The 23368-nt window shown below is 44.8% G+C and overlaps 1 protein-coding gene across 2 annotated transcripts in view; it reads left to right on the forward strand.

Moving 5' to 3' along the window:
- Window positions 1-23368, forward strand: part of AK7 (adenylate kinase 7) — a 100272-nt gene that overhangs the window by 64322 nt on the left and 12582 nt on the right. For both annotated transcript variants that reach the window (XM_017858000.1, XM_017858002.1), the window contains 4 exons: window positions 2162-2290; window positions 3904-4033; window positions 18442-18570; window positions 19648-19716. In XM_017858000.1, coding sequence (XP_017713489.1) covers window positions 2162-2290; window positions 3904-4033; window positions 18442-18570; window positions 19648-19716 — 457 coding nt within the window. The remainder of the gene's footprint in view (window positions 1-2161; window positions 2291-3903; window positions 4034-18441; window positions 18571-19647; window positions 19717-23368) is intronic.

Raw genomic sequence — 23368 nt, forward strand, 5'->3', positions numbered from 1 at the left:
CCAACTCGGTGGATGAAATTATATAATCTGTAAGCATACGGACACTCTACCAATGGAAATCCTTTTCATGAGCACAATTCCAAAATTTACCTTGCAAAATACAGGCCCTCAGTTTCACAACTGTTTGGATCTTTTTGAAATAAATAACTATATGTTACTGATATTTTGACCTCTGTTAGAAATGCATATTTACTCACTGATTAGGAACACCACAGGGCTTCTTTAGCATTCAGTCAAATTTATCAGCAGGAGAAATGGTGGTTTTTTTTTAAATGAGTATGTTTTAAAAAATTAGAATAAATTTTAAAAAATTGAGAAAGGGTGTTGCTCTGTTGCCCAGCTTGGAGTGCAGTGGTGTGACTGCGACTCACTGCAGCCTAGACCTCCTGGGCTTAAGCACTCCTCCTGCCTCAGCCTGGGCCCCTAAGTAGCTGGGACCACAGGCACATGCGACTATGCCCAGCCAATATTAAAAAAATTTTTTTTTTTTTGTAGAGATGGGGGTCTCACTATATTGCTGAAGCTGGCTTCATTTTTTGTAGAGACGGGGACCTCCCTATATTGCTCAGGCTGGCCTCGAACTCCTGGGCTCCAGGGATCCTCCTGCCTCAGCCTCCTAAACTGCTGGGATTACAGGCATGAGCCACAATGCCTGGCCTAAAAATTAGAATAAATTAACTGTGCTAAAAATGATTGGCTAAGCGTGGTGGCTCACACCTGTAATCCTAGCACTTTGGGAGGTTGAGGTGGGTGGATCACCTGAGGTCAGGAGTTCAAGACCAGCCTGGTTAACATGGTGAAACCCCATTTCTACTAAAAATACAAAAAATTAGCTGAGTGTGGTGGCGTGCACCAGTAATCCCAGCTACTCAGGAGGCTAAGGCAGGACAATCACTTGAACCCGGGAGGCGGACCTTGCAGTGAGCCGAGATTGCGCCATTGCACTCCAGTTTGGGCAATAAGAGTAAAATTCTGTCTCAAAATAGTAATAATAATAATAATAATAATAATAATAATAATAATGAAAGACCAAGCCAGGTGCAGTGGCTCACACCTGTAATCCCAACACTTTGGGAGGCTGAGGCAGGAGGATTGCTTGAGTGCAGGAGTTTGGGACCAGCCTGAGCCACACAGTGAGATCTCATCTCTACAGAAAGTATAAAAATTAGACGAACATGGTGGTGTGCATCTGTAGTCCCAGATACTTGTGAGGCTGAGCTGGGAGGATAGTTTGAGCCCAGGAGTTTGAGGCTGCAGTGAGCTGTGATCGCACCACTACACTCCAGCCTGGGCAACAGAGGGAGCGCCTATCTCAATACAAAACAAACAAAACAAAACAAATAATTAAAGACCAAATTCAGTACAGAAATAGTATTCAGGCAGTGAATTAGGCCCCTTGCACACTGAACCAGAAATTATTTGCTTTGTTACTGTTACAAAGGTAGCAAAATGCCCTGTACTGTGCACTGTCTTGTGAAACTGGTAGCATGTAATTCCTGAGCACTTACTCTTTAGCGATCTGAGTTGTTCCTGACACATCTTCTTATGTGTTCCTATCCACCAGCCCCAGATCAGCCCACGTAGTTGGTGCCTATTGAATACCTACTGAATGAATGGACATGAACCAGAACATGAACTGTCTGACCAGGGGGCAGACGCTTTAGGGATGACGTGGCAGCCACCGTGGTGGTGGCGGGGGTGGAGGCGTGGCTCTGGAGTCTCCACAGAGGAGTGACAGTTAGCCTGCAGGGTCCAGAGGCTTTGTTTTCAAAAGGCACTCCCAGCTGGGCATGGTGGCTCATGCCTGTAATCCCAGCACTTTGGGAAGCCGAGGTGGGTAGATCATGTGAGGCCAGGAGTTTGAGACCAGCTTGACCAACATGGAGAAAACCCGTCTCTACAAAAAATACAAAAATTAGCCAGGCATGGTGGTGCGCACATGTAGTCTCAGCTACTCAGGAGGCTGAGGCGAGAATCGCTTGAACCTGGGAGGTGGAGGTTGCAGTAAGTGAGATGACGCACACCACTACACTCCAGCCTGAGCAACTGGACTCTGTCTCAAAAAAAAAAAAAAAAGCACTCCCCTGAAATAGAAAACCACTCTGTCTATCTACAGATCATTCATAGCTTGCCCTATGTTCCTTACTCTCTCCTCTTTCAGCCAATCAAGATCTGCATTCTCGGTCCCCCTGCTGTGGGAAAATCCAGTATTGCTGAAGAATTGGCCAAGTACTACAAACTGCATCACATCCAACTGAAAGATGTTATTTCTGAAGCCATAGCAAAACTGGTAACACTTTAAACTATTTTCCTGGGCATTTTAATTAATTACTGTATTGTTCTGAGGGTGAAAATATGTATATTATTCAACTTAGCCAGCCGGACGCAGTTTAGATGATTCCAATTTTGTTTGGCAACATCCGAGGTGTCCTAATCAGTAGCCAGGGGAACATCTGGCTTCTCTTCCCCCTCAGGCCTGAGCAGAGTGTTGACCTTGGCCACACTGGTGTCAGAGAGCTTCTTCACAGCCTGTTGGATGTGGCGCTTTCTGGCTTTGGCATCCGCATTGAATACAAGTGTGTGTTTGTCTCCTCTCTTCCTCGTGGCCAACTTAGAGGCCGGGGGAAGTTAGTTGATGATGGCACCGTGGTCACTCTGGTTTCTCCTGAGGACACTCATCGGAGGATATCGGGGCTGCCCCTGGAGCCACAGTGTCCTGGGACACCAGAAGGTAGATGACGTGCAGATCTTCTTTTCTCTGTGGCTGTGGACACCTTTCAGCACTGCCTTCTTGGCCTTCAAAGATTTTGCTTTTGCTTTAGCTTAGGGAAAGAAAGGATCTTCCTTCTTTACCTTCAGAGCCATCTTGTAAAATGGCTTTTCTTTTTTTTTTTTTTTGAGACGGAGTCTCACTTTATTGCCCAGGCTGTAGTGCAGTGGCACGATCTCAGCTTACTGCAACCTCTGCCTCCTGGGTTCAAGCAGTTCTCCTGCCTCAGCCTCCCAAGTGCCTGGGATTACAGGCACGTGCCACCATGCCTGACTAATTTTTGTATTTTTAGTAGAGACAGGGTTTCACCATGTTGGCCAGGCTGGTCTTGAACACTCCTGAGCTCAGGTGATCCGCCCGCCTTGGCCTCCCAAAGTGCTGGGATTACAAGTGTGAGCCACCACACCCAGCCTGAAATGGCTTTTAACTACTTTATTGGGAATTTTAACATTTTAGAAATGCTTTTTTTAGTTTTATAATAAACAAGCAACTGATTTCATATGTCAGTAAACAGGAGATGTTATTTTCATTGAATTTTATTGTTGCCCCCAGTTATGAAAACACAAAACTCTACAGGGCTTTCCTCTGAGATGGAAGCAGCTTCCATGGGTTGCCCTTGAAATGTAGTCTGCCTCCAGCTGCGGTTCAAAGTATAGCTTGTGTTCTCTCTGTTGCCTGGAACACTTTTAGGTGTTTTATTCGTGTTGTATGTTTCTCAGGGTATTATCAAACTTTATTTATAAACTGCTTTTTATCATTTTATTGGAAATGGCTGATACTGAGGTAGTTTTCATAAATGATTATTAAAAGTCTTGATTTCTACAACATGTGGTTCCTTCAAGGAAGATACAACCCCATACCTTAGAATAACACATTAGAAAAATGTTGACTCAAGCAGTTCCGGCATTAGCACAAAGATATACTTATCTCTTAAATATGCTGTTAAGAAAAACCTCAAGGATCTCATGTGTCTTTGTGGATATGCGCATCCTGCAAAATGTTGCATGACAGCTGTCATAGGGTACATGTCCTGTTTGGGTCCCAAGCTTTTTCCAGGATCACCTGCCAGCTGATTTGTGAGTAGCAAATCAATGTGGGGCATCAACCAATGTGAATATCCCTGTGGTATGCAGGAGACGATTGTTGCCCCTAAGGATATAGGGGAAGGAGAAGAAGAAGTCGAAGAGGAAGAGGAGGAGGAGAATGTGGAAGATGCACAGGAGCTCCTAGATGGCATCAGGGAGAGCATGGAGCAGAACGCAGGTAATGCACACCCAGCAGAGAGCCGCGCCGCTCTCGTGAAGAGTGGCTATTTTTTAAAATCTGGTTATAAAAGACTGTTTACAAAAAGAAAGAGAAATAAAAGACTGTTTACTATTAAGAGTAAAGTACAGGCGGACGCCATGGCTTATGCCTGTAATACCAGCACTTTGGGAGTCTGAGGCGGGAGGATCACTTAAGGCCAGGAGTTTGAGACCAGCCTGAGCAGCATGGTGAAACCCCATCTCTACAAAAAAAAAAAAAAAAAAAAAGTTAGCTAGGCAAGGCCAGGCGCAGTGGCTCATGCCTGTAATTCCAGCACTTTGGGAGGCCGAGGCAGGCGGATCACCTGAGGTCATCAGTTTGAGACCAGCCTGGCCAACATGGTGAAACCCCATCTCTACTAAAAATACAAAAAATTTGCCAGGTGTGGTGCCGCACACCTGTAATCCCAGCTACTCAGGAGGCTGAGGCAGGACAATCGCTTGAACCTGGGAGGCGGAAGTTGCAGTGAGCCAAGTTCATGCCATTGCACTCCAGCCTGGGTAACAAGAGTGAAACTCTGTCTCAAAAAAACAATTAGCTGGGCATGGTGGCATTGCCCGTAGTCCCAGCTATTGGTTGAGGCAGGAGGATCACTTGCGCCCGGGAGGTTGAAGCTGTAGTAAGCCATGATCGTGCCCTTGCATTCCAGCATGGGTGACAGAGTAAGATCCTGTCTCAACAGAAAAAAAAAAAGAAAAGAAAAGAAAAAAGTAAAGTACAGAAATTATAACAAAAAAAAATCCTTCATAATCTCATTGTTAACATTTTGGTGATGATCTGTTGGTAGGATGGGGAAGAACTTCTTAAGTTAAAAAGAAAAAAAAATCGGCCGGGTGAGGTGACTCACGCCCATAATCCCCGCACTTTGGGAGGCCAAGGCGGGTGGATCACCTGAGGTCAGGAGTTTGAGACCAGCCTGGCCAACATGGTGAAAACCTGCCTCTACTAAAAATACAAAAATTAGCCTGGCGTGGTGGCACGTGCCTGTAATCCTAGCTACTCGGGAGAGTGAGGCAGGAGAATCACCTGAACCCAGGAGGCGGAGGCTGTAGTGAGCCGAGATCGTGCCACGGCACTCCAGCCTGGGTGACAGAGCAAGACTCCGTCTCAAAAAAAAAAAAAGAAGAAAAAAAAATCACACGTGTTCATAAATTGGACAAACCCAGAAAAAATATTGACACTGATATGATAAATTAATATCCTTAATATAGAAAATGTTCAGGCAAATTGATAAGAGAGTTATGAAATCCTTAATAGAAAAAAAATGGATGAGGCCAGGCACGGTGGCTCTCGAGGTCAGGAGTTCAAAATCAGCATGGCCAAGATGATGAACCCCATCTCTACTAAAACTACAAAAATTAGCCAGGCACGGTGGTAGGCACCTGTAATCCTAGCTACTTGGAAGGCTGAGGCAGAAGAATCGCTTGAACCTGGGTGGCAGAGGTTGCAGTGAGCCGAGATCACGCCACTGCAGTCTAGCCTGGGCAGCAGAGTGAGACTCCCTTTCAAAAAAAAAAAAAAAAAAAGAAAGAAAAAAAAATGATTAATGAAATGGGCCAATAAGTAATACAGGAAGATGTATAAATAAATGGAAAATTATTCTTACTCACTTAGTAATTAATTGTAACCAGTTTGTTGAACAAAGTAATCACAGTAAGGTGTTGCTTTCAACTCAAGACTGGATTCGTTCTTCCCTTGGAAAGAATTTCAGGCTGGTTCCATTGCAACTCTTAGATAGTGAGTAGCCCCTTTGTTTATTCATGCTTTAGGAAGTCTGTTCCAATCAAATAATTACAAACTGGGTTTTGAGCTGAGAGGTCTCTAAGGGATCTTGCTACCTGCAGGAAAGCAGTCAGTAGCAGTTATTAGAAAAATAAAGCCATTTCTTCATTTTTACACTTGGACAGTTGAGATCCTCCATCATCTGGTTATTGTAGTATCGCCTTCAGACTCATCTAATGCAGTTTCTCCCCTTTGCCGACTTCTCAACCACCTTTATTTCCTCTCCTCTTCCTTCCTCCTCCCTTCTTGCTGGTGGCCATTTCTGATCCTCCAGGGATCAAGGACAGGGGAGAAGGACAGAGACAGATGTGGCCAACTCAGATGTAAGTTGGCACTAGATGACAGACGGCATGCTCACTGCTCCTTCGCCATCTCTCAGGGGCTCTTGAGATTCTCCCACTGAGAACTGCCCACTGCACCGCTGGGGCATGGCTCTTGACTGCCTCCATGGCCATCACTGTTCTTCTGGTACTCCACCCCTTCGTCCCAGAGGTTGCCCTCTTCCCAGTTACTCACCTCCACCTGGGTTGGAGACCTAGTTTCCCTCTCCTAACTTCATCCTATTACCTACCAGGTGTCCACGTCACCCACGTTCCACTCAGGGAACCCGCGACTGTCCGGGGGCTATGTGCCATTGGCCAGCTTGAGGAGGGTTCACTCTGGTCCCTGGTTCTCATTCCTTATGTTTGTCACTGCCCGCTTCCATCGAGGTCTCTAGTCCCCCGACCCTTTCTCTGAAGGCCAGGTTAGCCCTGAACCTCTCTCCTCTTCCCCTCTACCAGATCAACCTAGTTTTCTGGGATGGAGGAGGTGGTTTTGCGTGCAAACACCAAGTGTCCGCTGAAAGCAGCCCATCATCTGAGTCTTGGTTTCTGCTTCCTTGTGAGCTGCACCAGAAGGAAATGGCATCTGGAATTCCAGAGAGATTTCCCAGAGGGGAAAGGAGTGCACAGATGAATGCTTGGGGGTGTAACGTTGCCTGTGCCTTCCCATAAGGCATTTGGGGATCACTATTTTGGTTTTAGAGAGTCTAAAAGAGTGGAGTTGGGAATGGGGGCTCATGCTATATTCCCAGTACTTTGAGAGGTCAAGGTGGGAAGATTGTTTGAGGTCAGCCTGGGCAACATAGCAAGACCCCTCATGCCTACAAAAAAAAGTCTAGCAGAGTTCTGATGCTCACCTTTTGGGTGAGGTGGAAAAAAACAAGACATTCCATTGTGAGGACATCTGTGGATGGAAATCTGTCAAGGCCACATTGAGGGGTGTGGGGCTGGGAGTTTTAGGAAGCCACAGTGTATATGGCCATGTGTAAGTAAAGCTTACAGCTGGGGTGTAAGGCTAGAAACGGGGTGCCAGGAGCAAGGAACTATGCCACCCCCTAAGGAGAGACAAGAATGTCTAATAATCAGGCTAACAGGACTCAGCAAACATTGAACTTTATTTATTTATCTACTTATTTATTTATTTTTGAGAATGAGTCTCACTCTGTCACCCAGGCTGGAGTGCAGTGGTGTGATCTCGGCTCACCGTAACCTCCGCCTCCCGGCTTCAAGCAATTCTCAGCCTCCTGAGTAGCTGGGATTACAGGCACGCACCACCACGCCTAGCTAATTTTTTGTATTTTTGGTTGAGATGGGGTTTCGCCATGTTGGCCAGGCTAGTCTTGAATTCCTGGCCTCAAGTGATCTGCCCACCTTGGCCTCCCAAAGTGCTGGGATTACAGGTGTGAGCCACTGTGCTTGGCTGAACATTATTTATTGACAGAGGCCTATATAATTGGCCTTTGCAAGGGCCCAAAAATCTTATCCAAGGCTTAACCTAACAGTTAAGCACCAACTGAGCTCTTTTCATGCTTGGGGAGGTGACCACATGGAACAAGAATTAGAGCAGAGACAGTGCCCAGCTGAGAACACACACTGAGGCCCCCAGGCTCCTAAAGGGCCTGTCCTCGCACTCTGTTCTTCCCCCAGATGTGAGAGGCCAAACAGGTTCAGCAGCCTCTGTCAAGAGAGATGTAAGAGGGGCCCTGGGAGGGGGCAGAGGAAGTGGTCGTGTGGGGAAGATAAGTCTTTAGAACAGCCAGCATCCTTCGAAGCTGCTCTCCCACATGTGACTCTCCGCTCCCCCACTTCCTACAAGATTGGAATCACTCAATTCCTTTTCACTTTCTCAGGTGTGTCCAAAAATCCCTCCGATCCATATTTACCTGAGACGAAAACATAGACCTTGCTTATGTTTGAACAAAACAAGACCTTTGAACCCATGGCACTGAGGTCAGCTCACTTTTCCCTCACATGGCTGCATTTGTTACCACATGATTCCAATGATTCTAGCAAAATGAGTTTCCCAGTCCCACAGTGAGGCCCCTCCATGTCCTAACTCCACTCCCATCGGCCCCTGACGGTGCAGCAAAATAAGGGCTTTGTTACACCATAGAGTGTGCTAATTGCAGATGTTGTGCTCACTTTACATATTTCAAAAGCATTGTGAAATTACTGGATCTAGCCGGACGCGGTGGCTGAAGCCTGTAATCCCAGCACTTTGGGAGGCCGAGACGGGCGGATCACGAGGTCAGGAGATCGAGACCATCCTGGCTAACACGGTGAAACCCCATCTCTACTAAAATACAAAAAACTAGCCGGGCGAGGTGGCGGGCGCCTGTAGTCCCAGCTACTCCGGAGGCTGAGGCAGGAGAATGGTGTAAACTCGGGAGGCGGAGCTTGCAGTGAGCTGAGATCCGGCCACTGCACTCCAGCCTGGGCGACAGAGCGAGACTCCGTCTCAAAAAAAAAAAGAAATTACTGGATCTAGTTGGTAGGATTCATGGTGATCACTGGACTAGTCTTTCAACTTTTCTCTGAGTTTGAAAATAAAAAGGGGAAGAAAAGTCTGTAAATGTACCAACTTGATGTCTCTACTGTACATGGGTCATTGTAAAAGCTTGGCTTGCAGCTATCTAATTTTTTTTGAAACAAAACGCATATTACTGTAATCAAGGCAAAGTTTCTTAAAACAGTTAACGTTGGCCGGGCATAGTGGCTCACGCCTATAATCCCAGTACTTTGGGAGGCCAAGGAAGGTGGATCACAAGGTCAGGAGTTCGAGACCAGCCTGGCCAACATGGTGAAACCCGTCTCTACTAAAGATACAAAAAATTAGCTGGGTGTGGTGGTGGACACTTGTAATCCCAGCTACTCGGAAGGCTGAGGCAAGTTGAACCCTAGAGGCAGAGGTTGCAGTGAGCTGAGATTGTGCCACTGCAATCCAGCCTGAGCGACAGGGTGAGACTTGGCCTTAAAAAACAAACAAACAAACAAAAAATAGTTAACTTTGGCAGTGGAAGTCTAATCAGAACCATGGGTCATGAATTAACATTGCGTTCTTTTCTGCTGTTGAGACTCACTGTTTCACATATCATCTTCCACAAGACTTTATTAAACAAGAAGATGAAGAATGCACTTGGAAGTCACAGAGCATGGCTTGACCACTTGCTTAGTTCCTGACTTCAGACCAGTCACTGCCTCTCTCTGAACCTGTTTCATCCTGTGTTAAAGAAAATAATAATAATAAGAGAGAGGAGCCGAGCGCGGTGGCTCACGCCTGTAATCCCAGCACTTTGGGAGGCCGAGGCAGGCGGATCACGAGGTCAGGAGATCGAGACCATCCTGGCTAACACAGTGGAACCCTGTCTCTTGCTAAAAATACAAAAAAATTAGCCGGGTGTGGTGGTGGGTGCCTGTAGTCCCGGGTACTCAGGAGGCAGGTAGGAGAATGGTGTGAACCTGGGAGGTGGAGCTTGCAGTGAGCCGAGATCACGCCACTGCACTCCAGCCTGGGCGACAAAGCGAGACTCTGTCTCAAACAAAAAAAGAAAAAAAAAAGAGGAGAGGAGAAGACAGAATAAATCCACCAGCTTGGAGGATTAACTGGGGATAACATAATGATAACTAAGGGAACATGAATGAAATTGCACTGTAAACTCTCAAAACTTACACAGAGTACAGTATCTCCAATAACAGGGAAGGGTGGGAATCACCACTGAATGGTCTGTGTCCATGGAAGCCTGGACGTGGCTGCATTACAGTCACTGAGAATTCGATCCTGGCACAATGTTACCAGAAAGGGGGTCTCATCCTAGATCCCAGGAGCAGGTTCTTATATCTCACGCCGGAAAAAATTGAGTGAGCCGCAGAGTATAGTGAAGTGAAGATAGTTTATTAGAGACTACCCTATTACAGAGTAGGGTGTCCTCAGAAAACAAGAGAAGGAACACCCCATAGTGAGAAGAGATAGTTTATTGAAAGCTACTCTGTCACAGAGTAGGGCGTCTTCAGAAAGCATGAGGGGGAAGGCCATACTATAAACAGCGCTTGATTGTACAGGTTGTTAAGAACAGTGTACTTGGCCAGGTGCAGTGGCTCACACCAGCACTTTGGGAGGCCAAGGTGGGAGGATCCCTTGAGGCAAGAAATTCCAGACCAGCCTGGGCAACATAGCAGGAACCCACCTCTACAAAAAATACAAAAAAATAGCCAAGTGTGGTGGTGCGTGCCTATAGTTCCAGCTACTTGGGCGCGGACACAGGACGATGGCTTGAGCCCTTGAGCCCGGGAGGTCGAGGCTGTAGTGTGGCCAAGATTGCACCACTACACTCCAGCCTGGGTAACAGAGCAAGACCCTGTCTCCAAAAAAAAAAAAAAAAAAAAAGAGAGAGAATGAGAGAATACTGTACTTTTTTATATAGGCTTATGATCAACTTGTGACAGGCTATTAGTATTGTTTCTTATGTTACTTAAGAACATACGTATGCTATGTTACTATTGATTTCAGCAAGAATTTACAAGTGTATTATTTAAAGCAAAACCTATTCTTAAACTAAGAATGCTTTTTGTTCTCGAAATATCAGGACATTTCCTTAAGTTCTGGGTCTTTAGTTAGTTAGCATCATTAACTCGGTCCCTCAACCATAAACATCTTGTGACCCAAAGTGCCCAACCCCCTGGGAATGTTACCCAGCAGGTTTGGCTTTATCTGGCCTTTATTCAAGATGGAGTCACTCTGGTTAGGACAAAGGATATTCATGACCAAGTCTCCAGACCCATTAAGGATGTATCTAGTTTGACAAGCCACTTAGTAAGGATCCAACTGTACCCTAGAAATATTTTGTCAGTTTTATTTTACCTTAATATACATTTGTACAGGCAATAATTAAACAACTATTACACAACAATTCAGTGAGTTTACTTACTTTCAAGAATAATGCATGTAGTTACAAATGAGAGGCAGAAACACTGTATTAAAGACCTAAAAATAAGGCCGGGCATGGTGGCTCATGCCTGTAATCCCAGCACTTTGGGAGGCAGAGGCGGGCGGATCACAATGTCAGGAGATTGAGACTATCCTGGCTAAAACGGCGAAACCCCGTCTCTACTAAAAAATACAAAAAAATTAGCCAGGCATGGTGGTGGGCGCCTGTAGTCCCAGCTATTCAGGAGGCTGAGGCAGGAGAATGGCGAGAACCTGGGAGGTGGAGCTTGCAGTGAGCCGAGATCGCGCCAGTGCACTCCAGCCTGGGCAACAGAGCGATGACTCGGTCAAAAAAAAAAAGACTAAAATACAAACATCATATAAATCAATGTCCACATTAATTCTGGAATTCCATACAAATAAGGTAAAATTACATTACTTTGTCAAAGTAAAGGAAAATCATGTTTTGTTTTATCAATACACTAAAAGTAGATTAATGCCAAAAGCTTTTATGAAACTTGTCAGAGTTCAGATTATTTTATGTAAAAGGATTAAAATAAAAGGATTAAACTGGTGAATGGTTTACCCAAGTACTCAAGTAGGTGAGTAAAAGAAACCAAAGAGGCCGGGCACAGTGGCTCATGACTGTAATCCCAGCACTTTGGGAGGCCAAGGCAGGTGGATCACAAGGTGAGGAGTTAAGAGACCAGCCTGGCCAAAATGGTGAAACCCTGTCTCTACTAAAAATACAAAAATTAGCCAGGTGCGGTGGCAGGTGCCTGTAATCCCAACTACTCAGGAGGCTGAGGCAGGAGAACTGGTTGAATCCGGGAGGCAGAGGTTGCAGTAAGCAGAGATCACGCCACTGCACTCTAGCCTGGACGACAGAGTAAGACTCCATCTCAAAAAACAAACAAACAAAAAAGGTACAGCCTGGAATGTTTTAAAACAACAAACCTAATATTCAAAACATTTTACAACTGCAGAACAATTCCTCTGGTGAAAGCTCTTTGAAGGCCAATGGACCAAGCCAAATTTTAGCAAAATAACGCCCAAGTATAGTGTGTGAAATCCATGCAACAAACAAGACTTCCTTCAAACAAAATCAAGGAAAGTGCGTGGTCTGACCTGTTAAGGTGGCAGCATTGAGGATGACCTTCGGGTTAAACGTGTGTGCGTAACAGAGCGCATCAGCCAGTATGAGCCTCCCCTCAGCATCAGTGTTATCAACCTGCAGAGGGNAAAAATATATATATATATATATACACACACACACACACATATACACACACACACATATACACACACACACAACATAGGAAGGAATGATACTTGGAGGAATTTTTTTTTTGGCGGGGGAGGTTAGGTTTTGCTCTGTCACCCAGGCTGGAGTGCAGTGGTGCAATCATAGCTCACTGCAGACCCTATTTCCTGGACTCAAACAATCCGCCCACCTCAGCCTCCCAAGTAGCCACCATGCCTGGCTAATGTTTTCTATTTTTATTTTTATTATTTACTTTATTTATTTTATTTTATTTGAGACGGAGTCTTCTCTCTGTCACCCAGGCTGGAGTGCAGTGGCACGATCTTGCCTCACTGAAAGCTCCGCCTCCCAGGTTCACGTCATTCTCCTGCCTCAGCCTCCCGAGTAGCTGGGATTACAGGAGCCCGCCACCACGCCTGGCTAATTTTTTTTGTATTTTTTAGTAGAGACAAGGTTTCACTGTGTTAGCCAGGATAGTCTCGATCTCCTGACCTCGTGATCCACCCGCCTTGGCCTCCCAAAGTGCTGGGATTACAGGCGTAAGACACCACACCTGGCCTTGTTTTTTATTTTTAATAGAGATGAGATCTCCCTATGTTGCCTAGGCTGGTCTTGAACTCCTGAGCTCAAGCCATCTTCCTGCCTCACCCTCCCAAAGTGCTGAGATTACAGGTGTGAGCACCTGGCCCGTTCCTGGAGGGATATTAGCTGCCTACATACTTCATGACTAGCTATTTGGTGAACTGTCGGGATTAACATGAAAAATACACAGCCAGAGAGAGTTGCCTATTTTCCTAATAGAAAACAAACCTCATTTTTCACTAATGTCATGTAGAAACTCCATACCATTAATAAGCCTTTAGATCACCAACTTTGTTTTGGCCTTATTAAAATGCTGGAGAGTATCTCTTGATTTACAGTATTTTTTTTCTAATACTGCCCAAATAAACCTATAATGAACCTAAAGTCACGGGCAGGAATGGACATTCTGCATGCACAATAAAAAATGCAACTGAAAGCAAATAACCAACAACTGAAAATATTACTGAGGAAATCTGTAAGTGTAGATGAATATGTAAAAAAAAAAAAAAAAAAAAGGTTCACATGAACACAAGTTTTGACCAGTTAAAAGTTCACTAGAGATTACGTAAGAATTTTGGAAAGTGTATATGTATAATCAAGTAAAATATTTTAAACTAGTCCATCATGCCTCAGTTAGTTTTAAATTGCAAACTCCAATACACAGTTCTTTCAATAAATTAGTGCAATATGAAAGATTTGGGAATATTAATGTGTCCATATTAGATCAAATTGAAGATTCCAAAATTTCTTCCAAGAGCCATCTTTTACTTTTTTTTTTTTTGGAGATGGAGTCTCACTTTGTCACCCAGGCTGGAGTGCAATGGTACGATCTCGGCTCACTGCAAACCCCACTTCCCAGGTTCAAGCAATTCTCCTGCCTCAGCCTCCCGAGTAGCTGGGACTACAGATGCACATCACCACACCCGGCTAATTTTTTTGTATTTTTAGTAGAAATGGGGTTTCACCGTGTTGACCAGGCTGGTTTTGAACTCCTGAGCTTAGACAGTCTACCCGCCTCAGCCTCCTAAAGTGCTAGGATCACAGGCGTGAGCCACCCTGCTGGCCGAAGGCTTCTTCTTAAGGTATTTCTTTCCTGAGCTGCTTACAGATACATTACCTGATTTAGACAAATTTATCCAAATATCAAACTGCCTGGATGAGATGTAGAGTTTTAAACTTTTGTATCTCAGCAAACAATGGAGTTTTACCCATTGCCTGGTGAACTGAGTAAAAAGCCACTCATTTTGTTTCATTTCTAATTATCTTTAAGAATAGCTGTATGGATAATTCTAGTTCTAAGGTACATTTATTTACCAGACTCAAACTGGGACCCAAGTGGAACATTTTTGCTTCTGCTTCTACAAAGAAAAAGGAAAGTCACATATGGTGGCTCACACCGGTAATCCCAGCACTTTGAGAGGCTGAGGCTGAGGCAGGAAAACTGCCTGAGCCCAGGAGTTTGAGAACAGCCTGGGCAGCATAGCAAGACCCTGTCTCTAAAAAAAAAAAAAAATTAGCTGGGCATGATGGTGCACCAGGCACTAGGATTACCTGAGCCCGGGAGGTTGAGGCTGCAGTGAGCCAAGATTCCGACATTGCACTCCAGCCTGAGTGACAGGAGTAAGACCCTGTATCAAAAAAAAAAAAAAAAAAAAAAAAAGAAAGAGTGATCCCTCCCATGAGGCATATTTCCTACAAATACATAGCTGTTGGACTCTTTCCTTTCCGAAATCACTGCTTGCTGTTTGGTCATCATCAGTTAAGACAGTACAGTTTCCTGGAGATGAGGGAACAGAAGCCAAGCTGTAATCCCAAATGCATTCCCTCACATTCCCACCGCTGCTCAGGGGAGCAGCTCTCTATTTTTAAACATGTTTTAGTAATTATGAATATGTGTTAATATGAACATTTTGAATATTACTGGTATTTGAAAGATACATTTAAATTTTTTTGTTTTTTTTTTTTTGAGACGGAGTCTCACTCTGTTGCCCAGGCTGGAGTGCAGTGGCGCGATCTCTGTTCACTGCAAGCTCCACCTCCCGGGTTCACGCCATTCTCCTGCCTCAGCCTCCTGAGTAGCTGGGACTACAGGCGTCCAGGCGTCCGCCACCACGCCTGGCTAGTTTTTGTTGTATTTTTTAGTAGAGATAGGATTTTACCATGTTAGTCAGGATGGTCTTGATCTCCTGACCTCGTGATCCGCTCGCCTCGGCCTCCCAAAGTGCTGGAATTACAGGCGTGAGCCACCGCGCCCGGCCAAATGTTTTTTTAGAAAAAGGATGACGTTTTTAAAAGCTATGTAGGAGGGCTGTGCTCATTCATTTCAAACAGCGCAGTTGCGGGCCATAGAGCTGAACCCTGGCCAAAGGTCATGGGATTATCTCTAAGAGATCATATTTCTCAAGAGAAAGGCACTTGGGCTGGGTCCTTCGTGTACTGGGTCATGCCTCTTAAGCATCCCATAATTACCAAAAAATGCTGCTGAAGGTCCCTTCTTAACTACTGAGCACTTTCGTTCCGAATCAAGCAGAAATGAATGGCTAAACTCAGGGCCTGAAATAAACTGAGGGAGGCATTGAAGGGAATTGCAGCTAGATTTCTAGATTAAGTGCCTTTAATTTAATAACAAAGCCTTTGAAAAATGAAAATAGGCCGGGCGCGGTGGCTCAAGCCTGTAATCCCAGCACTTTGGGAGGCCGAGACAGGCGAATCACGAGGTCAGGAGATCGAGACCATCCTGGCTAACACGGTGAAACCCCGTCTCTACTAAAATACAAAAAAATTAGCTGGGCGAGGTTGCGGGCGCCTGTAGTCCCAGCTACTCGGGAGGCTGAGGCAGGAGAATGGCGTGAACCCGGGAGGCGGAGCTTGCAGTGAGCCGAGATCCGGCCACTGTACTCCAGCCTGGGGCAGAGCGAGACTCTGTCTCAAAAAAAAAAAAAGAAAAGAAAAATGAAAATAGACTGCTTAGGCCGGGTGTGGTGGCTCATTCCTGTAATCCCAGCACTTTGGGAGGGTGAGGCGGGTGGATCATCTGAGGTCGTCAGGAGTTTGAAACCAGCCTGACCAGCATGGCAAAACCCTGTCTCTACTAAAAAATACAAATAAAATTAGCCAGGTGTGGTAATGCACACCTGTAATCCCAGCTACTCAGGAGGCTGAGGCATGAGAATCTCTTGAACCCAGGAGGCAGAGGTTGCAGTGAGTCAAGATTGCACTTGCACCACTGCAATCCAGCCTGGGAAACGGAGTGAGACTCTGTCTCAAACAAACAAAAAAGAAAATAGACAGCTTAAATAAAATCAGACCTAGAATATTAGTGAATCCCTTGACACGTTTTTTTTTTGGCTTTATTTTTTTTTTTTTTTTTTTTGAGACAGAGTCTCGCTCTGTTGCCCAGGCTGGAGTGCAGTGGCCGGATCTCAGCTCACTGCAAGCTCCGCCTTCCGGGTTCACGCCATTCTCCTGCCTCAGCCTCCCAAGTAGCTGGGACTATAGGCGCCCGCCATCTGGCCTGGCTAGTTTTTTGTATTTTTTAGTAGAGACGGGTTTCACAGGATTAGCCAGCATGGTCTCGATCTCCTGACCTCGTGATCTGCCCGTCTTGGCCTCCCAAAGTGCTGGGATTAAAGGCTTGAGCCACCGCGCCCGGCCTGGCTTCATTTCTTGGCACCCCTGTGAACCTTACTGGGAAGTAATGTAGAATCATTCAGAGGAATTTCATTATGTTAAATACTACTTAAGATCTTTTTTTGTCTTAGCCATAATATTTAAATTTCTGAAAGACAGCAGTTATTTTCTGAACTTGTTACTGCCTTATGGGTGGTGTGACACTGAAAGGTAGAAGAAGGGAGAGGTGTTTTTTTTGTTTTTTTGTTTTGAGACAGAGTTTCGCTCTTGCTGCCCAGGCTGGAGTGCAATGGTGCGATCTCGGCTCACTGCAACCTCTGTCTCCCGGGTTCAAGCGATTCTCCTGCCTCAGCCTCTCGAGTAGCTGGGATTACAGGCATGTGCTACCACGCCCGGCTAATTTTGTTATTTTTAGTAGAGACGGGGGTTTCTCCATGTTGGTCAGGCTGGTCTCAAACTCCCAACCTCAGGTAATCAGCCAGCCTTGGCCTCCCAAAGTGCTGAGATTACAGGTGTGAGCCACTGCTGGGGGATGTGTTTTAATTAGATCAGTTTATTGTCATTGATAGAGTAATAAAAAGAAGCCTGAACTTATTTATTTTACATTATGTAAAATGAGGGAGGAGGAGGGATGGAGGAGGGGAGGATGAGAAGGGGGAGGAGAAGGGGGAGAAGGATGAGGAGGGAGAGGAGGAGAACTCACTGATAAGGTAAAAGAGTAGTACAAACTCTGGCAAGAGCTTTGAAGATCAAGTTCTCTAACTGTCAAACTTACATTACTATAGTGTACACATTAAGCAAGGTAAGGATAGGGCTGTGTCTTGAACATTGTAGCTGTTCGATAATTATGATGGAATGGTAGATGAATATTGTGGTGGAGTTGCAGCATGTTGTTATTAAACCACTGTACCGGTTTTAGAACAAACTCCTCCCTCCTCATCCTCCCCAAGCAGTGCCAGGAACCCAGTGTCAGGGCTTGAGAGGGAACTGTTCAGTGGGGCTGAGGTCAGAAATGCCAAGTGGAAAAGACAGGGAGAAGGGAGCCATGTTCTTTTCTGAAGCGTTACAGAGAAAAGTGCCTTTGAGGGTCGGGTCAAGTTTGATTGTTAGTCAAATCCAGCACCTTCTTTTAGTAAATCGTGTGCTAGCAACATCCATGAATGCTATCTCACAATTCTCACAACAGACGCATTTATTATTGTATAGTAAGGTTACAGAGGTGTAATATCAAAACAGAAACCCTGCAGGGGGTTGCGGGGAGCTCTCTGCATTGCTCCAGTTGCTGCTCCTCAATCAATTTCACCAAAAATTGGGATTACAGAACATTTTGAAAGTGCAGACATCAGCACTCGCCCATGCTCTTTCTTGAAGACGAGTTCACTGGGTTCTCCTACATTATTGTGCATTAGAATTCACGTCATGTTCAAAATACAAAATCACATATTTTTTACTTTAAGGGCCAAAATGTAATCCCAGCATTTTGGGAGGCCAAGGTGGGAAGACTGCTTGAGGCCAGGAGTGCAAGACTAGCCTGGGCAACATCGCAAGTCCCTTTCTCTACAAAACATTTAAAAATCAGCTGGGTGTGGTGGCAAGCGCCTATAGTCCCAGCTACTTGGTAGGCTGAGGTGGGAGGATTGCAGAGCCTGGGAGGCTGAGGCTGCAGTGAGCTATGACCACACCACTGCATTCCAGCCTGGGCGACAGAGTGAGACCCCGTCTCTTAAAAAAAAAGCAAAGCAAAACAAAATAGGGATTTCCAATAGTACCTTTGACTACACAATTTTTGAGATAACTTTAAAACAACTCTTACATAGAATGTGACCCCACAGTAATATATACATATATGCTTTTTTATCAGGTCAACTAGATGATCAATATATAATTAGATTTATGAAAGAAAAGCTGAAATCAATGCCTTGCAGGAATCAAGGTTACATTTTGGATGGATTCCCAAAGACCTATGATCAAGCAAAAGACCTGTTCAATCGTAAGTTTGAATGTTCTATTTTGAGTATTTATATTCAGGTAAGTTGCAACTTTATTGTTCAGAGAAATAGTCACTCAATTAAACAGAAAACTAGAGAGACTATTTATTTTTGAGCCTTGGCTCACCTTTCATTAGGTAGCTTTTTTTTTCTATTTTTCCCCCCCGATGATGGCTCAAGGTGCATAGCCTTTTACAAATTTTTTAAAATTTTATTGTATTGTATTGTGGCACCAACACTTAACATGAGATCTGCCCTCGGAACAGGTTTTTAAGTGTGCAATACAATATCATTGGCTATAGGCACTGGGTTGTTCAGCAGATCTCTAGAGCTTATGCATCTTTCTGGATTAAAACTTCATGCCTGTTGGTTAGTAACTTTTGTTTTTCCCCTCCCAGCCCCTGGCAACCACCATCCCACCCTTTCATTCTTTGAATTTGACTGCTCAAGTTCCCCATTTAAGTGGAATCATGCAGTATTTGTCTTTCTGCCACTGATTTCACTTAGCATAATGTCCTCAAGGTTCATCCTTGTTGTTGCATAAAGCAGAATTTCCTTTAAAAAAAAAAAAAAAGCAGACCATTCGTCACCCAGGCTGGAGCACAGTGATATATATGATCACAGTTTACTGCAGCCTTGACCTCCTGGGCTCAAGCGGTTTTCCTGCCTCGGTCTCCCGAGTAGCTGGGACTACAGGCGTGCATGACAACACCTAACTAATTTAAAATGTTTCTGGAGGTTTCACTCTGTTGCCAGGCTGATCTCTGAACTCCTGGCTTCAGGTGATCCTACTGCCTTGGCCTCCCAAATTGTTGGGATTACAGGTGTGAGCCATGGTGCCCCGCCATTTCCTTCTTTTTAAAGGCTGAATAGTATTCTGTTGGATGTCTATACCACATTTTCTTTATCCATGCATCTATCAATGTACATTTAGTTTGTGAGACTATTTCTAAAAATACATGTGCTCTTTATGGCTAGTTTTCATTAGTGCTTGCTACTTAAGATATTTGGATTTTTTTGCTGTGATCCATGGTAATAATATATTAATAAACACAATGAAGAATATTTTGTTTTCTTAGAGGAAGATGAGGAGGAGGAAGATGAAGTCAGAGGCAGAATGTTTCCCTTTGATAAATTAATTATACCTGGTAAGTTTATTTACCCAAGATCACATTTAAAAGAATGTAAAATGAGGGGGGAGGAGGGAAGGAAGAGGGGGAGGAGGAGAAAGGGGAGAAGGATGAGGAGGGAGAGGAGGAGGCGGATTCACTGATAAGGTAAAAGTAATTTTGTAAAAATATAAAAATTAGCTGGGTGTTGCAGTGTGCACCTGTAGTCCCAGCTACTTGGGAGGCTGAGGCAGGAGAATCACTTGAACCCAGGAGATGGAGGTTGCAGTGAGCCGAGATCACGCCACAGTACTCCAGCCTGGGCAACAGAGAGGCACTCCGTCTCAAAAAAAAAAAAGAAGAATGCTGTCTGATACCTGTCTCTTTTTCTTTTTTTTTCCCCCAGTAGCTGGGACTACAGGTGCCTGCCACCATGTCCAGCTAATTTTTGTATTTTTAGTAGAGACAGGTTTTCACCATGTTGTCCAGGCTGGTCTCAAACTCCTGGCCTCAGGTGATCCACCCGCCTTGGCCTCCCAAAGTGCTGGGATTACGAGCGTGAGCCACCTTGCCCAGCCTCTTTTTTTTTTTTTTAACTACTCCTTAAGGAGCAGGGCTACACCATAGGCAGTGTGCCTAGAGTAGCCCCGATACCCCTTTTGTGCCAAAACAATCTTTTTGAGTTTAATAAAGTAGGATTTTTTTTTTAGGAAAAAAATTAAAAGATATTCTCAAGCATAAACTTGCAAACTAGAGAATGCACCGAGGGATAAACATGAGGAATATTAAATTGCTGAAATGAATAGAAATCCCTGTGGGAACATTGTCTTCCACTGCTCTCTCCTGTAACAAAGCAAAAGGTAGCAAATCTATTGATAGCTTGACTTCCTGATCACATAGGCTCCTTCCCTGCCCTGGTTTTGGTGCTAACCATGCCATCATCAAGACATTCAGCTTCTGACTTGAGATTGCACAGGTCCAAAGCTTTTCAGTTCACTCTTAACTCCACAACGGTTTTATTCCATCACATATTTACACGGGATTTCACAAAGTACTCTTAAAGCAAGGCATAAGCAATTTATCGTACACAACAGGATTTACTTAGTACTGAGCAGACATTTCTTGTGACCTTCCTATAAACGTTAACAAGTGTTGTTTTCAGTCAGTTTGCTTGAGGTGTATATTCATAGGGAATCATTTTGGGTCGTAAGATCACTAGAAGAAAAGCTATTTTCAGCAATGGGACAAGGCTGTAACTGAAAAGGGCCCGCCTGCTCAGTGGTATCGAGTCCCCAAGGAAGGCAGCTTGTGGCTGTTACCTTCTCTTGGTCCAGCACAGTTTGCAGAGAAGCTTCTGGAAGCACTGAAACCACCAGATAGCAGTCATCCTTGGGGATGGATATTTATTGTTTGCCTGTAGGCTCTGAAGCCAATGGCAGAGGCATGAAATGCCACAGTGATGGTTTGTCTCAGATTTCCCATTAATTTAGGCAAATGCCTCAGAAAAAGTTAAAAACTAAAGTTGATTGGCCAGACACAGTGCCTGTAATCCCAGCACTTTGGAAGGTCAAGGTAGGAGGATCTCTTGAGCTCAGGAGTCAGAGACCAGCCTGGACGACATAGTGAGACCTCATGTCTACTAAAAAAAAGAAAAAAAAAATCAAAAAAATTAGCCAGGGTGGTGGCATGCACCTGTAGTCCCAGCTACTTGGAAGGCTGAGGTGGGAGAATCACTTGAGCATGGGAAATCAAGGCTGCAGGTGCCCTGATTGCACCACTGCACTCCAGCCTGGGCAACAGAGCAAGAACCTGTCTCAAAAAAATTAATTAAAAAAAAATAAAAAGTAAAGTTTATTTTTGATTATTAGATTCTGGGTAGGTATGTCCAGTGTACGTATGTTTATTACTTCTAGGCAATATTCACTCATTGCAAACTCCGTGCTAAATCATAACACCCTCACTGGGGCAGCTGGATACATTTCAGCTCAACTGGCAATTTGTCGTGTGCAATTTGTCATGTGCCGGGCACTCATTGAAACTTTTCACAATCCTGCAAGGCAGGAATTACACCCATGTTTACCGATTCCAGAAGCTAAAGCCCAGAGATGTATGCAAGTCCACTCACTAGTAAATGGTAGGGGGATTAAATTAAAACTCAGGTCTTCTCACTCCACTGCCTCCAAAACAGAATTAACGAAACCTGCCTGTAAGATAAGGAAATGGAAGCACAGAGGTCAAGTGACCAAGAACTCTTAAACACAGGCCACTGGGCTGTCCTCTTTGTTGGACACAGTGCAAACACGTCTAAGACGTAATCTATCTGGAACGTTAATCTGTTGTTAGCAAACTACCCTCTTTCCAGAAATCGTCTTTATTTTCTATTTCCCTAAAAGAAATACCTGTGGGATTTTAATTGAGGGAGGGAACTGAATGGTAACATGGAAAGGTCAATGCCATTGAAATAATTTCCTGCTTAGGATTCCCTAGAGATGGGGGCACATGGGGAATGCCAGGTTTGGTCAGACGGCAGAAGCAAGAACAAAGGGAAAGGTCTAGATCAAAGCCGTTGTTGGGGTTTCTTTGGGAAAGCCAAGACAGGCCACAGTGAACCATTCGGGACTGGCTAGTTTGAGTTTAGGGGTGGTCTCTAGTTGCCTGGGGCCTAGTCCTGGGATGATTTAGGGCAAGGGAAATACTGGCTTGCTGTGTGAGATTAGATTAACAGACTGAGTGGCTTGCATAGGAGGGGCATTCCCAAGTAAGTTGTTACTATCTTTAGGTATTGGCTAGGCCTGGGAAGGGCAGCAGTCTCTCCCCAGATCTGTAAGGCCCCCTTCAAGATATCAAAACAGGCCAGGTGTGTGGCTCACGCCTGCAATCCCAGGGAGGCTAAGGCAGGAGGATTGCTTGAGTTCAGGAGTTGGAGACCAGCATGGGCAACATAGCAAGACCCCCATCTCCACACACACACACAAACATTTTTAATTAGCCAGGTGTGGTGGCATGTGCTTGTGGTCCCAGCTACTCAGGAGGCTGAGGTGGGAGGATCTCTTGAGCCCAGGAGGTCAAGGCTGTGGTAAGCCTTGATCATGCCACTGCACTTCAGTCTGGGTGACAGAGTGAGACCCTGTCTCTTAAAAAAAAAAAAAAAAAAAAAAAAAAAAAAAAAAAAAAAAAAAAAAAAAAAAAAGAAATCAAAGCATAAGACACAGAAAATAAAAGAAACACATTCCAACCTATGATAATCCAGTTCTAGATGGTATTCTCTCCCAGTGAGAAACCACTGCATTTTACCACTGCTGTTAGCCTATGTCCAGTTTGATTCTTTCAAGACCTCTTAGTTGAAGGAGATAAGTTTAAAGTTGTACCTACCTGACGAATATTTGGAAATTTGTTAAAACATAGATTTTTCGGCCCAGCACGATGGCTCACACCTGTAATCCCAGCAATTTGGGAGGCCGAGGTAGGCAGATCACCTGAGGTCAGGAGATCAAGACCAGTCTGGCCGACATGGTGAAACCCCGTCTCTACTAAAAATATAAAATTAGCCAGGCATGGTGGTGCATGCCTATAATCCCAGCCTATAATCACTCGGGAGGCTGAGGCAGGAGAATCACTTGAACCCGGGAGGCAGAGGTTGCAGTGAGCCGAGACCGCGTCACTGCACTCCAGCGTGGGGTACAAGAGTGAG

This window comes from Rhinopithecus bieti, unplaced genomic scaffold (assembly GCF_001698545.2).
Source record: "Rhinopithecus bieti isolate Rb0 unplaced genomic scaffold, ASM169854v2 scaffold_41913, whole genome shotgun sequence".
Classification (NCBI taxonomy): domain Eukaryota; kingdom Metazoa; phylum Chordata; class Mammalia; order Primates; family Cercopithecidae; genus Rhinopithecus; species Rhinopithecus bieti.